Source organism: Cebidichthys violaceus, unplaced genomic scaffold (assembly GCF_023349555.1).
Source record: "Cebidichthys violaceus isolate CVI_PGR_0920_01 unplaced genomic scaffold, fCebVio1.0.p SCAF_20, whole genome shotgun sequence".
Taxonomy (NCBI): domain Eukaryota; kingdom Metazoa; phylum Chordata; class Actinopteri; order Perciformes; family Stichaeidae; genus Cebidichthys; species Cebidichthys violaceus.
Window position 1 is genome coordinate 3,819,450 of NW_027176373.1, and position 14,559 is coordinate 3,834,008.

Below are 14,559 nucleotides of genomic sequence, written 5' to 3' on the forward strand. Positions count from 1 at the left end.
CATCTTAAACTAAATTCCAGTGTTTCCTCCAAGATCATTTTGCTGGCGCAGTGGCCTCTGTAACAGCGTTTCAGGCAATGTTCTGTTTCAGCCGTTACACATTAAGTGTGGATTAGATGAAGAATGCAATTGCTTCCAAAAATGTGGTTAAATACTTGATCGGGGTGAATGGAGGTCTTTCTCAGCGTTGGACTGGTATCATCCGACACTTTCAATCATTTTAGCTGGGAACCAGCAAGTCTTCACTGAAACCAGTGCATTTGTTTTTTTCTTAAAGGAAATTACATTAACTTGACTGACATCTTAAAAGAATGAGTCTTTAAGGTTGCATCAGTATTTTGTAAGTGCTGAAGTAATTCTGTCAAGTACAGGAAGTTGGATCTGGATGTTTAGTTCTTGGTCTGGTTTCTTTGCTCTGATGTAAATTACAATTTTGTTAATGTTACACTATATTTCACTGAGCACGGCTGCTGTGTTAAGACACTGTAATAGTTCATTTAAAGTTTTGTTCAATTAAAAAACAGGTTTCTTGTAGAAATCGTGCTTCCACTCATCAAAGTAAGGTATCAAAAAAATTCTGGGATCAAAATTGAGATTAAGTTTATTCTGAAAGATTAACTTCACATTATGATTTTTTCTCGTCTTCTAAAATAATACACAATATCTTGGCAATTCATTTTTTGGATATTTTTACTCACATAACATTTTCTATATGTATTAATGGAGGATTGGCTGAAACAGTGTACTCGTTAACTGCCATAACCCATACACAGTACAGCTGGATAAACACTTGCTATTGGTAGCAACTATGTGGTTTCTTAGATTTACCTTTTTTAACTCATGATTTATTTTTACTGGGATTCAGCGAGACCCACATGTGTCACGATAATAAACTATTGAAGGCCTCGCTGCCAGGCTGAGCGAGAACGCCACTGAAACTAAAGCAATGCTTCCATCTTGTGGCCAATCTTTATCAGTTCTACTGTTTGTGGTGAGGAGGAATGTGTCTGGTAAACACCTGTGAGAGTATTTTTCATTAAAACCACAGATGTTAACAGACCCACACGCACACACACAACAAGCTCATTAGAAGCACATGTATCGGACGCTGGACATAACATGTTCCCTTAGAGATGTGTATGATGCACTTTTATTCACACGGTTATGTTTTAGAACAATCATTGTTACAGAAAATCATGTAATAATGCAGACTTTATTTCATACATTTAAGAACACTTAATACAATATGTATTACTTACATAAAAGATGATCATATTACCACTTTCTTCATTTATTATGTATGTATAAATTATTATTTTGCAAATGTCCATGACAACGTTCAGCAAAATATAATTGTATCAGCAATAAAACTTTACAAATAAATATTCACAAGAGTCATTTAACCTAGTATAATGTTACAGTAACATGTGTTTCAACTATAAGAGAAATATGTTTACAGAAAGAAGTGTTGGGCTGGGAGCTGAGCCATTTTGCTTAGTAAAGGGAATCTTAATGTGGTCCAGAACAGAATGTGCAATATTAAATTGTCTCTACCTCAAACAATCCACACTTGAGCATTTGGTGTCACCAAGATGTTACATTCTTCTTTGGTTCCATCTTTTCATAAACTTACAACTCAATAATAACCTCACTGATTACTGAAACAAGTCTTCACATCTTCCTGTCAGACTGTCAGCTCACTCAGGCACATAATAACAATATGATAATATAATCCTACAAATGTTTCACTGTTGTCTCGGTGGAACCCGATCATAAACAAGGCTGCTGTTTTTCAACAAGTTTAGTCTGTTTTCATGTTTTGTTTGTGTGTTTTTGCAGATATGTCTACTTTCATAAAATGACCATTTAAGACAGGCATCAAACATACTTAAGATTAAAAATAGTTACTAATTAGATTTTCAGTCATTCAAACATCCATCCAGACCGTCAGGCAAGGCACTGAAATACTTACATTACAACTATTATTCCCTTCACTGTGAAGTTTGAGTTGGATTTTAACGCCAGATGGTCGGCTCTTTTATGTTTACTGCCTTGTTGGTTTCCTTTGTGCCAGACGTGATCAATTGTAAAACTATTTCTATGTAAAAGCGGCCCTTTGCTGTCTTCCAGCAATGGTATTTCGTACTAACTTTCAAAGTGAACACCCATTTATCAAAGCTGACATGCACTGATACCGCACACATTTTCTGTCTGGAGTGAGACGGTGTATATGCGCTTATATGCAGAAAGTATTCTGTGTATTAGCTCATATCCCTGTGATGATCACATAGAGTATAAACGCCTGCTTACATGAGCTGGAATCACATTTTCCCTGCATAAACATAAGGAATGAACAAAGGTTTTATTAAGATTGAAATAGAGCTCAAACTAACTGTAAAAACAGCATTATGTGTTTGCCTCGGGCTTCACCGCCCTATTGTACTGATTTGAAGTGACCTTTTAAATGGGATACTTTGCCCAGCGTAACAAGACTTCAGTGAGCGCGTCCATGGTTCCTGGTACCGTCTTGTTTTACATGTTGCCCGCAGGCCTTGGCAGGAAAAAGATGGCCTTCTGACCCTGGTGGGTGTCTGGTCCCGCTTTGGGTTGGCCGTTCCTCTTCAGCCCAACATACCAGTTGTACTTCTGGGAGCAATATGTATTGTGGTGGTTTTCTTCATACTTCTCCAGGAAGTAACACTCATCATTCAGTGTTTGCTGAGGCAAGAACACGAAAGAGGGGAGAAAAGAGAAGAGCTGAGGAAAGTTGGTTTTATTGCAAGTCTTCTAATTCTTTTTAAAGGTTGTGTGGATATGCACACACAGCAACAGAATAGAGTAGAGGGAATTAATAGTTTAAACTGCTGAATAATAGAAATGTGAATCTTCATGATAAATCTGTAATTCCCTAATGGTTTATGTAACTCATCTGTTGTTTTATAGTCTCAATGACAAATTATTGCTCACAATGATTCAAACTTTACGTCTGGTCATCCTTTTGCACACATTTTCCAGTGTTCTGCAGTTGTGGAAAATAACCTAGACTATTACAAAACAGGAGGAATTCTTGAATTTAAACTGAGACGGAAAAGTGTTACGTGATTTGGCAAAAGTAGCTTCAATGAAATGGCTCCCCATACTATAAAATAATATTTAATGCTTCTATTTAAAATCAGATTTACTCCATAGTTGCAGTCATTTTGTTCAAAGACTCACTGATCCGTAGAGGCGTCCATTTTTGTTCATAGCCAGGTACCTTCCTGTCATCTCGCCCTTGATGACCACCACTCCTACATTCACAGCCTTCAGCCTCAGGATGTCTGCAACACAAAATTATGACATTGTTCACCATAACTCTTTTTTTGTTGCCTTTACCGAGGCCAAAGTGGAAGATAAAATGATTTAGACACAGTATAACCACCATTTTTCTCCTGAAATAAATATTTGCTTAGCATATTTCAGTGAGCGGAGGCTCTGACATCTGAATGTGTACACAGGGTTCATGTGTTTGGTACTTCTGTTTACAGACCTGAGCAGCTTTACCAGAAGTGCTGCGATTAAATACCTTGCTCAAGAGGTCGTTAACAGTTTGTTCAGGTCCAGTTATCAAGTTGCCAAGATAACTTCAAACGAAAACATTTTAAGTTGACCTCTTCTCTTTTGTTTATCATTATTTTTATGATGACTTTTATTCATCAGTTAAGTTACAACTTTAAAATAAGTGTGAAAAGACAAAATATGAATGAGTTACATGTACAGAATCTGCTCAGCTTTATTTTAATATTTTCTATAATGTTGTGGCCAACAGACTCCCTCTACATATCTTTTAGTTTGCTGCTGATACAGAGATACAACAACCAATCACATACCAAAAAAAAAAGATTCCATCCTCACCATAGGGGTCGTTTTCCTGCCTGCCACCACTCACAGTTCCATCTGGTAAAATCCTTAAGTGATATCCTCCGTTCTGGCTGTACAGTCTGGTCAGTGTCCGGTGCTCCTGCCTGGACAGGTCCAGAGACGCAAATGGCAGCACTGTGACGTCTCCCTCAGACATCCTACAGAGCGCTTGAGGCTTAGACGAAGCAGAGTGATGTCCCTGTGTCTGCAACGACAGAGGAGATCCATCGTGTTCACTATTCATGTCACCTGTACTGTGTCTGAGACACGAGAGAAAACAGGAAGAGGAGAACAACGCCGCCTTCATGATATGATTACAGGAAACGCTCGCCTCCACCGGCCTCCCTCAACTACTTTCTCCCTCTCACTGTGTGTCGGTTTCTCTCTGGCAACCTTTAAAGGAACTCTTTTTTTTTTCTGAAGTGATGAAACCAGCTAGGGAATCAGATCTGGATGGAGGCCAGGCAAAGCCGCCACATGATCAAGCTTGTTTTCTGACTGAGCATCACTTAGGTTCTTTCTACGTGAAAATCATTTACAGATGGCAGTGATGTAACTTTCACCTGAAATCAGTGCAAGGCCAGACAACGAAATAAACAACACGTGGACACAGCGAAGGGCAGAGAAAAATTGCAGTAATGGCATTACTCCCTGCTGGAAATGTTGAAAGTGCCAGCAATAGTCTATCAAAGATAAGCAACATGACGTCGTAATCCACAAGTGAAACACAGGAGCCATTTTCCTCACACTGTTTGAGGCAGACACTTCTGTATTAACACCCTGCATTCAGCTGGCTTCAGCAGACTACATTTTAACAGTCAAACAAATCTCCAGCAGCCAAGCACTTTAAATCTTTCCGCTAAAGGAACAAGAATCCAGCCAGCTCTGTCTGTCTTACCCTTGGACTGTCTGCGTCCTCAAAAGCTTATCCTGAAAACAATCAGGCCCATTTCAAAGCCACATTGCCAGTGTAATCTCTACATCTTGAAGAGTAGAGATCCCAGAGCAGCAGTGGCTGTCATAAAGTTTGTCTTGTCAAATGGAAAAGTGGTAGGGAGGCAGTGAAGGACCCAGCGAGCACTGGTACTGTACAACTCTGGTCGATGTTATCATTTGTAGCCAGAGGAAGAGAATAACTGCAATAGAGCCGGGCTATAGCCCACATCTGGAACGTCTTGGACAGGCATAAGAAACAGAGGTGGGGGGGAGAGGGGATTGAGAGCGGGAGAAGGAAAGCGAAAGACACAGCAGTGCAAAGCCACAAGAGGTATGCAAGGCCTTCCCACTCCCAGATGGTTTTTCCTTTAAGTACAGGACCTGAAGAAGAATGTTATGTTACGGGATATGAGAGGTTAGTTTGTGTCCACAGGGACCTTCGGACAGAGCTGCTGGTGGGATTGACGTCAAAAGCCCAACCGGTGACCTATTCAGAACGCGGACGCGTGGGAGGATAAATCGAATGTGTCTGTATGTTTAGGTTGGGGGTAGATTGCTCTACTAAAAAAACTTTCTTGACTCAAGGATGTGTCATTAAAAGTCATGATGGATTTTGAACGGTGCCCGGCTTGACTGCCATTGATACTTAACATGCACAAACAGACATAAAACCAGATGAGTATCAACGTGCTTTCCTGTCATTAAAGAGCTGCTATTAGTGAATCAGCAGATGTGCTTTCTAGCCAACCAGATTCCCACACAAATAACGAGGCTCCTCTCATGTCGTGAGTCACGCACCTACCTGTGAGAAAGTCATGTGACAGTGCTCCCGATGAGCCAGCATGTCCTCCACTTGTCCTCTTTTTTTACTGAAGTTTGCGTGAAACCGTCCCAAGCGTTCCTCTTCTTTTCTCTGGGGATGTGGCTGGACTTTAGAGAGTTACTGTAAGAGTGAATGTCTGTATTTGTACCCTATCCCTACCCCCCCAACACACACACACACACACACACACACACACACACACACACACACACACCTCACCACCCTTTTGACAACGTCAGAGGATCTCATTTTAACAGGCCAACGTCAGGACTAAAATTACCGCACTAGAATAGAGAGAGACTGAGACAGAGTGACGCAAGTGTCCAGGCCATGGGATCCAGCCAGAGCCTGGAAATGAGCAGGGCTGCCTGTCTGACTGAGCTCTGATACATTCTTATAGTGGTGTCCTCCTGGAGACACTGGTGAGCAACACAATATAAACATTTATAAAAGACACAAAGGCGATGACTTCAGTTTCCACAATTAATCTTACATAATGCCAGTACCTCTGCTGTCGGAGCCCGGCCTCTGCTTAGATTCTCAGCCCAGTAGTGACAGCGCAAAGGATAGTAAGGTCACATTTCAGGATTACTGGAGTTGCTTTGCATTCCTGGGAAGTTGAAATATGTCCTCCTTAAAGTAAAAATACATTTGACAATAAATAAGACAGCATGTTCTCAATGCATAAATGCAGGTACATTCTTAAGATTCATGATACGATTGGGGAAGATTGTGTTTGATTTTTGATTAAATACACTCTGCCTCTCAGATTCCAGTTTTGTAACTGGGGCCCCAAAAGAAGTGAGCAAACGGGAGCTTTAACATATTTTCTAGATAGTTTCTGTCAGGAAACAAATATACTGGACTGGCTTTCGACTTGCACCCACACACAAACAGCTCCTGATAAGAACCAGAGAAATTGCAGTATTATTGTAAGAAGAAAGAGAAAACAATCCTATTATTATGACCACAGAACCAATTTAATTCTTACACAAGACAACGGATGGTAGTGGTTTATAATTCAGTCTTTTGCAGGACACACCAAAAGCATTTCCAAAAGCCCTGTCAGCTACACTGTGATAACTTCCAGAATGAATCCACTCAGTTGAAACATATTTGTATATAGATATGTACAGTGGGGCGTTGACATTTCTCAAAATGCTGGAAACGCAGCAATCTCAGTATCTACTTTTACACAGTTTCACTGTCTGACTCGCACAAAGTGGTGTGCAGGCTTGGTGAATTATTCACAGTGGTTGCCTCGCCTCTGTCTTCTTTCAATGGATACTTTGAGCTCTTCTCTGTATAATTCATTCCCTTCAGATTATCTGCATTTTAAAACCACTCAGTCTTTTTGGGTTGTGAGAGACGCAAGACTATGTAGAGAATGAGAAGGAAAAAAAAGAGAGACTACACTGCGAAAAAGTGAACGAGCCTGACCTACTTTTCTCTCACCTGTTCAGCACTGCGCTTCGGAGGCCTTTTGGAAATAGCTGCTTTACCTCAATGAACCAGGAGATGGCAGAATAGGTCAACTGTCACCATAAAAAGAATCAGTTTGTATCGTACAACACAACATGAAACCTCACCGCAAACTATCTAACAATTGTGTAGAGTGTAAAACAAAGTGACACTTTAATTGGCTATGGCTCCCTTTGCACAATATGTGAAAATGGTCTGTTGTTCTATCACATGTGCTGGAGAGCTGTGAGACATACCCTCACTATTAAGGTGAAAAACACATTTAGAGTATGCTGTATACACAAGCACACAGATAATCACTTTTCTTTAAGTTCTGGTCATGTTTTGAAGGTCAGTGTTTGGGTCTCCCTGATCTTTAACTCACTCCACTCTCCTTTTAGAACGGCTTTGCCCTCCTATACTCCTGAGGGAAATATCCGCCTCTTTAAGTGCTAAATGCTCCACTGTATTCTGTCGTCAAACTGTGTTTGTCGTCGTTTTGATGCTGGGCAGGTGGTGTACAGTGGGTTTCATCAGAGCTGAAGGATGCTGAAAATCTCCATGGAGCTGAGGGGAACTGCAGCCCTTTGCTAACTCTCTGTGGCATATAAGTGACCTCTTTCACATACACGTCGATCCATTATTATTATTATCATTATTGAAATATTGATGTAGCAGCTTCAATGATTGCAGCCGATTGATCCAACTGATAATAATTTCTGTTTGGTGAGTATTAAAGAAAGAGGTCTACCCAGCTCAATTAGTCACAGTGTACTATGCCATAACAAAGTCATAATATATCATTCAAATATCGTCGTGTAGTATGTTATAAATAAGTCACTAAAAACGTATATTATAGCATGTCATACAATGTCAATAGAGTTAGCTCCCTGCTGTCCGCAGAGGAGATGGTCACTGTATACAGTGACCTGAGCATGTCTGTGGAGATGAACTCATGCTGCTGACAAGGTTTAAGATGTGTGGTAATTTTGTATGTCTTATTGGTAAGAATTTCTTTCTTAAAATGTCTTCACTAAAGCCAGATGTCTGAGAAAAGTAGCCTTGGACTGATGCCGCTCTTTATTTCACTGTAATGTGCACCGCTGTGCTGGAAGCCAGCATCCTTTTCGTTGGAGAAATTACACCTACTAAATCTTTACAATTGTGCTGCATCCAGGCAGAAACATATTATGCTGTCAGTATATTTGCATGTACCAGTCCGTGGTTATCAAAATAACCAGAATCACAGTCTTATTTTTTGATGTGTGGACATACAAAACAGGCTCTCACTTACACACACATGCACATGAATGCACTCTGCATATCTGGAGACACATTACTCCGACATTGATTGTACTTATTTCAGTGGCAGTATATAGTGCGCAGACATTAGCTTCAACTAGACAGTACCAGTGTCCTGTTTTTACCACCGCTAACTGACTCTGGCCGTCTTTATGCTTTGGGCAGAAGGACATCCTCTGACTCACCAGAGAGGAAGCACTTCTGGCTGAGAAGTGGCTGTCTCTGGCATCGCTGTCCTCCTGTGGGAAGAAAGGGGGAGATAAAGTAATGAAATACTGGCTGGAGGTGACGGAGAACTTTAGAAAAAAATGAAACAAGACTATGAAGAGGAGAGCGATTGGTGTCTGGATACCTTGTCAGAGTAAAAGGGAACCTCTTGAACCACAGCAGACCTACCAGCACAGTTGATTTAAAACCGCAGAGCTATATTTTAGATTCTAGTCAAGATCCCGAGGTTTCCTCAATGTCGGTCTGAATTCCAAGCAAATGTGTATAAACCGATGGAAACATTTTCTCCCCAATTCATATAATGATGGATAAATACCTTACAAAGTCCTCTGGAACAGACAGAATAAGATTTATTGTAACATTAAGGTGACCTAAGATGAAACTTACAGACATTAGAGTTGGGAAGGGCTGAAGAACCCGGCCTGTCAGCTGTCACTTGCTTCGTGTTTCTAAAGAGGAAATGGAAATATGGATACATATTTTTAGCTGTTGTTAATTATGTTACTGTTCTCTAAACAGGAAGCTTTCTGAAGGAGAGGTTGATGCAGTGGATGAAATTAGAGAGGGACAAGTAAAATGTAATTAACAGCATCTTGACGGCCATAAATCATCTTAGCAGTGATGTTGATTAAAGCCACGGCCTTCAAATACATTCAGTGACTCAAATGTGAATGGAAATTATTTCTTTTCTTAACCCCTCTTCAGAGACAAGCCAAAGGTCAGAATCATTTAAGCAACAGCAAAAAATAATGGAGAAAAATGAATTTCCTTTTAATTTACAGTATATGAGCTCATCTACAGTGTGAGATGCTGAACAGAAATTTGACATGTTTTTTTTTAAGTAACACCGATTTCAAGAAAGGATGGATGGCTCATGAAAGAGGGATGTTTTACCTACACAAGTTACAACAAGTTGGGTTTTTAAGCATGTCAAAGGACAACCTGTGTGAATGATAACACTATGCAACTTTTATTATTCTATTCTTTGAAGTGCTTCATAATGATATATTTTGTATGTTATCAGTGATTTTGTAAGACCAACTATCACGTTTTATCAGTAATAGTTGATGCACTATTTCTCCTTCCATTACCCAACTATAAACTGGTTGTTTCTGGTTCTTGAGCTAGCCTCCAGCATCTTAGACTTCACACACACAAACAACAACAGGCCATGACTTCCTGTAAATGTCCGTCTCTGTACACCACTCTGTGACAGATGGAGGAACGAGCAGGCGACCAGACGCTGTGCTGTGCTTTGGCAGAGGAAGTATAGCGTGCCTAAATCGGAGCTGTTTTTTTAAACAGTAACCACAAACACAAACTTTGAATAAATGACATGCATGTAAGGTAAAAAAAAAAAAAAAATCTAATTGTGTCATCATTTTAAATGTAAGCTAGTGTAAAGCAGAGGTTTGTAAGTAGAGGGGGGAAAAAAGTTGTTTTGGGCTTTCTTCTCTCATCATTAGTCAAAATAGTATTTTTTTAATAATAAAAATAAGAACCACGATAAGTTTATAGTGAAAGAAGTTGATAAAACTTGATGTGATAAGAATAAAGTTGCTGCGGTGCAGTGTTGCGCCTGGAGAGGGCCCCAGAGAGCGAAACCAGCTTTAATCCGAGTCTGAAACTGCACAGAAATTCCCCGCTCCGGCTGAAATGACATCAGCGTCTCCTCCCACCAACCAAGCTCCCGGCCCGCAGCATGCAAAGATCGTGTATGCATGGGAAGATGGCACTGCACGCCCTCTGCTTCTATACCCTTTTAACTGTGCCGCTACTAAAGCGGAATCCCCGTTTTAAAATCCCCAATTGCCAAATGTTAAAATATTATTATACATAAATGATGAAATTACATTAAATTCTTAAACTGGGTATAATAACTTCCTTGATTGTTCAACTCCCACTCCACCCAGATTGCAGACAAATCTGCACAAACAATGTGTGATCTGCTTGTATGTATCTAAAGTATTTGTTTGGAACTGACATTAGGCTATTACTCTCTCAGCTAAAGGCAAAGTGTTGTAAAAACCGATAGGGAGCAGATTCTTGTTGTGGTTTGGCCTACCAGTAATAGGTGACTTCCTGAATGCAAACACTTGGTAAAATTATTATTATTTCTTGTATTTACAAATTGATAAGGATAACTCGAATGCACCAGACTTATGCACAATTTAGATTCTGGGAGAATGAGTGCTGCGAAAGATTTGTCCGATGTGTCCTTGATTCAATTTGACCCCCTGGTGGCCTAGTGGCCTATTATGCATACCACATAATTGCAACATTTCCTGAAATAGAACAGTCAGATTTGACCAGTGTTGGTCTGTCGGTCCGTTTATCACTTCTGTATAATATCCCTGTGCAGACATTCATGGTGCCCAGAGGATGAAACCCTCTGATTTTGGTGGTCCTCTTTCTTTACCTCTAGTGCCATTCGAATAACATTTTTATCACGTTTCCTAGAGCATAAATTCTAATGACTTTGTTGATCTCTTAACTTTTCATCCAGCCCCATCTTCAGGTCAAAATGTTGCCCAATCTTTTAGGACCAAATACCCCAAACTAATGAAATTCAGCCACATTTGTACTTTGTGTTTAGTGCTAAGTATTTGAGTATTATTATGCAACAGGCTAATATCACCTGCTTGACACCAGCACTTTTGCTTGTCACTGTAGCAATTTTTGCTGATGTTAACATAGAGCACCATGCTATATACTCACAAGGCTGGTAGAGTGGCTCAAGATGTTTGTAAATTCTTGTGTAGCATACTAGGCTGTATAAAAATGCTCACAAACAATCCCTTAATGTTGGGCAAAAGAAGGTTAAGCTACATTTCTCATTTGGAGGAATATTTGTAATTAAAGCTGCAAGCAGCATTGATCGGGCCCTCGCAACTACGCGCACGTCGAGGATACCGGCAGGACTCTGGTTGACGCGGTCATGCATTTCTGTGACCATCATACACTGCGTACACGAGTTAGATGATATTTCTGCGTCGACCAGCAGCGTAGCAAGATCATGTTGCCAGGCATTATGCCTCAAATGTTTTGAGTTTACTCCGATGCAATCATAAATGTAAGCCTGTTAAGATCATTAACAAAATGAATGTGCGTGAATGCGCTTCAGTGTTTGTAACATAACAGACTTGTCAGTTTACTGGGTGCAGTGTCCTGCTGATTGTATTCGGACTCACATGAAAGTTAAGAGAACAGTAGTGTAATTTGCTTTTACTTGAACACTTTAATTTAACACTGTTTTCATTTTAAGCTCTTCTGTAACTTTAGATTGTAGTGTGAAGCATTCATTGCAACATTTATTCTGATTCTCGAGTAGAAGCTCTGGACTGATCATTTATACTAATGCCCACTGACATGGTTTGAGAACCACTGTTGTCTAACTTTTGCTCTCCAAGCATCTTAGTTTGCACATATTTAGATCAGAGAAGTCTTTTTCTCATGGTGTGTCCACAAACCCTTTTATTAAGTTCAGTGTTCGGGCAGCTGTAATTATAGAATCCTGCTTATGTCCGTGGTTGCCAGTAGGTGGCGCTATGACTATGAGTTAATATTGGCATGCAGATGTCCTAAAATCATGACAGTAATCAAGCATGTCAACTTTGGGACAGTTTTGACAAAGTACAGTTGAGTTACAACAGCTTGATGGATGATGGCAAACCATGTAAAATGGCTGCTACACCAAGTCCATGTTTGATGAATTCTAAACTTTTAATCACAAAGGTCTTTAGATTGTTTTGACCAAATTCTAAGCTGATCTGATTAATTACCTAGGACTAGTTCGTAGTACAGCACCTGGAAATGGGAAAAATACACGAGAAATTCATACAAAATTAGAAATGGCTGACTTCCGGTTGGGTTTAGAGCATGGACCCCTAAGACTTTTTTTTAAATCCACATGTGATACATCTGCTTACCAAATGTTATACATCTAGGTGAAACGTACTGCGAGGGCTGCATCGTCGAAATATTGTAGGGGGCGCTATCGAGCCGAGTTGCCACTCTGAAGCATTAAAATCACATCAGATAACTACATTCAGGATTTTAAATGTGTGTGACAAGTTTGATTTTGTTTTGAGTATTTTTAACCCCTCAAAAACACCTTTGTTTTTCATGGCGAGGAATGCGTCGCCACGGCAACAGCATTTCATGAAACAACAAGCTTTGAGTAACTTTTAATCACAAAGATCTTTAGATTGTTCTGACCAAATTCTAAGTTGATCTGATTAATTCCCTGGGAGGAGTTCGTTAAAGTAGAGCGCCTGGAAATTGAAAAAACGACACTAGAAATTCAGACTAAATTCAAAATGGCTGACTTCCGGTTGGGTTTAGGGCATGGCCCCAAGAGACTTTTATTTAAGTCCACATGTGATACATGTGCCTATTCAATTTTGTTAATCTATGTGAAACGTACTGCGAGGGCTGCTTCGTCGAAATTTTGTAGGGGGCGCTATTGGGCCGATTTAACACTTTGATTGAATAAAATCATATTATATAACTACATTTTGGCCTTGTGATCTGTGTGTCAAGTTTGCTTGTGTTTCAAGCTTTTTTAACCTCTCCAAATGACCATCGACCATCAAAAGCTTAGAGAACTGGCATTATGAACTTCTTACATTTGTGTGGAACAAATTTGATGTTGATCTGATTTTCCAACTAAGAGAAACAAGCCAAAGTATAAAGACTTTAACTTACTGTTGCCAGTAGGTGGCGCTATGACTATGATTCAAAATTGGCTTGCAGATGTCTTCAGGCCTGGAGTTTAATCAAACATGTGAAATCTGGTAAAGATCTGATGATGCGGAGTCGAGTTACATCAGTTTATTCGTTCATGGCGAAGGATCGAAGTTCGCCGAGCCGCCACGTCGCCGCCCTTCGACAACTTCTTACAATCTTCACAATGAAGCATTATCAACATCTTAAGGCTTTTCTGACAAAACTTTAGAGGGATCGGAATAATCTGTGAGGAGCAGGATGTCAAAGTACAAAACGTACAACTTCCAGTTGCCACTAGGTGGCGCTATTACTATGATTCTAAATTGTCATATACATGTGTTCAGGGTCAGGATGTTATGACATCTGAGAAATTTGGAGCAGATTAGGCAATGTACAGCCGAGTTACAACAACTTCCTGTTTCATGGCGAATGGTGTTTTTTTGCCTTGTCTCAAGAGCATACTGATCAAATCTGAAGGCAATCGGGTTTAATCTCTTGGAGGAGTTCGTTAAAGTACGGTGTCTTGAAACGGTCCAAAAACGTCATAAAATAAAAAATGGCCGACTTCCTGTTTGGTTTAGGATATACCTCCTTTTGACTTTTTTGTACGTCCCATCACGTTCCACATAGCTACCAAATTGCATACAGCTAGGTGAAACCCAAAGTTGGGGCTACTCTGTAGGGGGCGCTATCGAGCCAAAATGTCATGCCGCAGCTGGACACCCCAATAGTACTGGAATTTTCACCACGATTGAATTTTGTGCCAAATTTCAAAAGATTTCCAGTATCCCAAGCACCTCCTTTTTGCGATGAAACTGGTACGATAATACTACTACTAATAATAATAATAATAATAATAATAATAATAATAATAATAATAAAAAACATTAGAATAACAATAGGTCCTCCGCTCCGACTACGTCGGTGCTCGGACCCTACTAAGAGGAACTTTGAAGGATGCAGCAGCCCAAACTCTTTCCAGGAACAACGTTTCTAGAAACACGATCAGAGTAAAGCCTCTTCGCTTTTTTTATTTCTTTGTCTCTGTTCTCGAGTAGCTCCCCGCACGCCACCTCTAAAATCCGGCCATTACATTGGCCGAGAGAGACGTCAATCAGGGGATTATCCGCGTCCGGGTAGGTTGACTACGGTTCTGCAGCGCTGAGCTGAGCGGGGCTGTG

At 40.2% G+C, this 14,559-nt stretch overlaps 1 protein-coding gene across 4 annotated transcripts; it reads right to left on the minus strand.

Moving 5' to 3' along the window:
• Window positions 1–1,199: 1,199 nt before the first annotated feature.
• Window positions 1,200–5,792, minus strand: LOC137876282 (putative fibroblast growth factor 1). Of its 4 annotated transcripts, none has more exons than XM_068715722.1 (4): window positions 5,639–5,792; window positions 3,895–4,105; window positions 3,217–3,320; window positions 1,200–2,718 (listed from the first exon to the last, which is right to left on the minus strand). In XM_068715722.1, exons 1-4 carry the CDS (start codon window positions 5,678–5,680, stop codon window positions 2,533–2,535), a joined length of 543 nt encoding a protein of 180 aa, XP_068571823.1. In that variant the 5' UTR covers window positions 5,681–5,792; the 3' UTR covers window positions 1,200–2,532. The 4 variants fall into 4 exon arrangements, with proteins under 4 accessions (XP_068571823.1, XP_068571824.1, XP_068571825.1 ...); XM_068715723.1 differs by having other exon boundaries at window positions 3,895–4,160; window positions 5,635–5,792; XM_068715724.1 differs by having other exon boundaries at window positions 5,635–5,690.
• Between the last annotated feature and the right edge of the window lie 8,767 nt (window positions 5,793–14,559).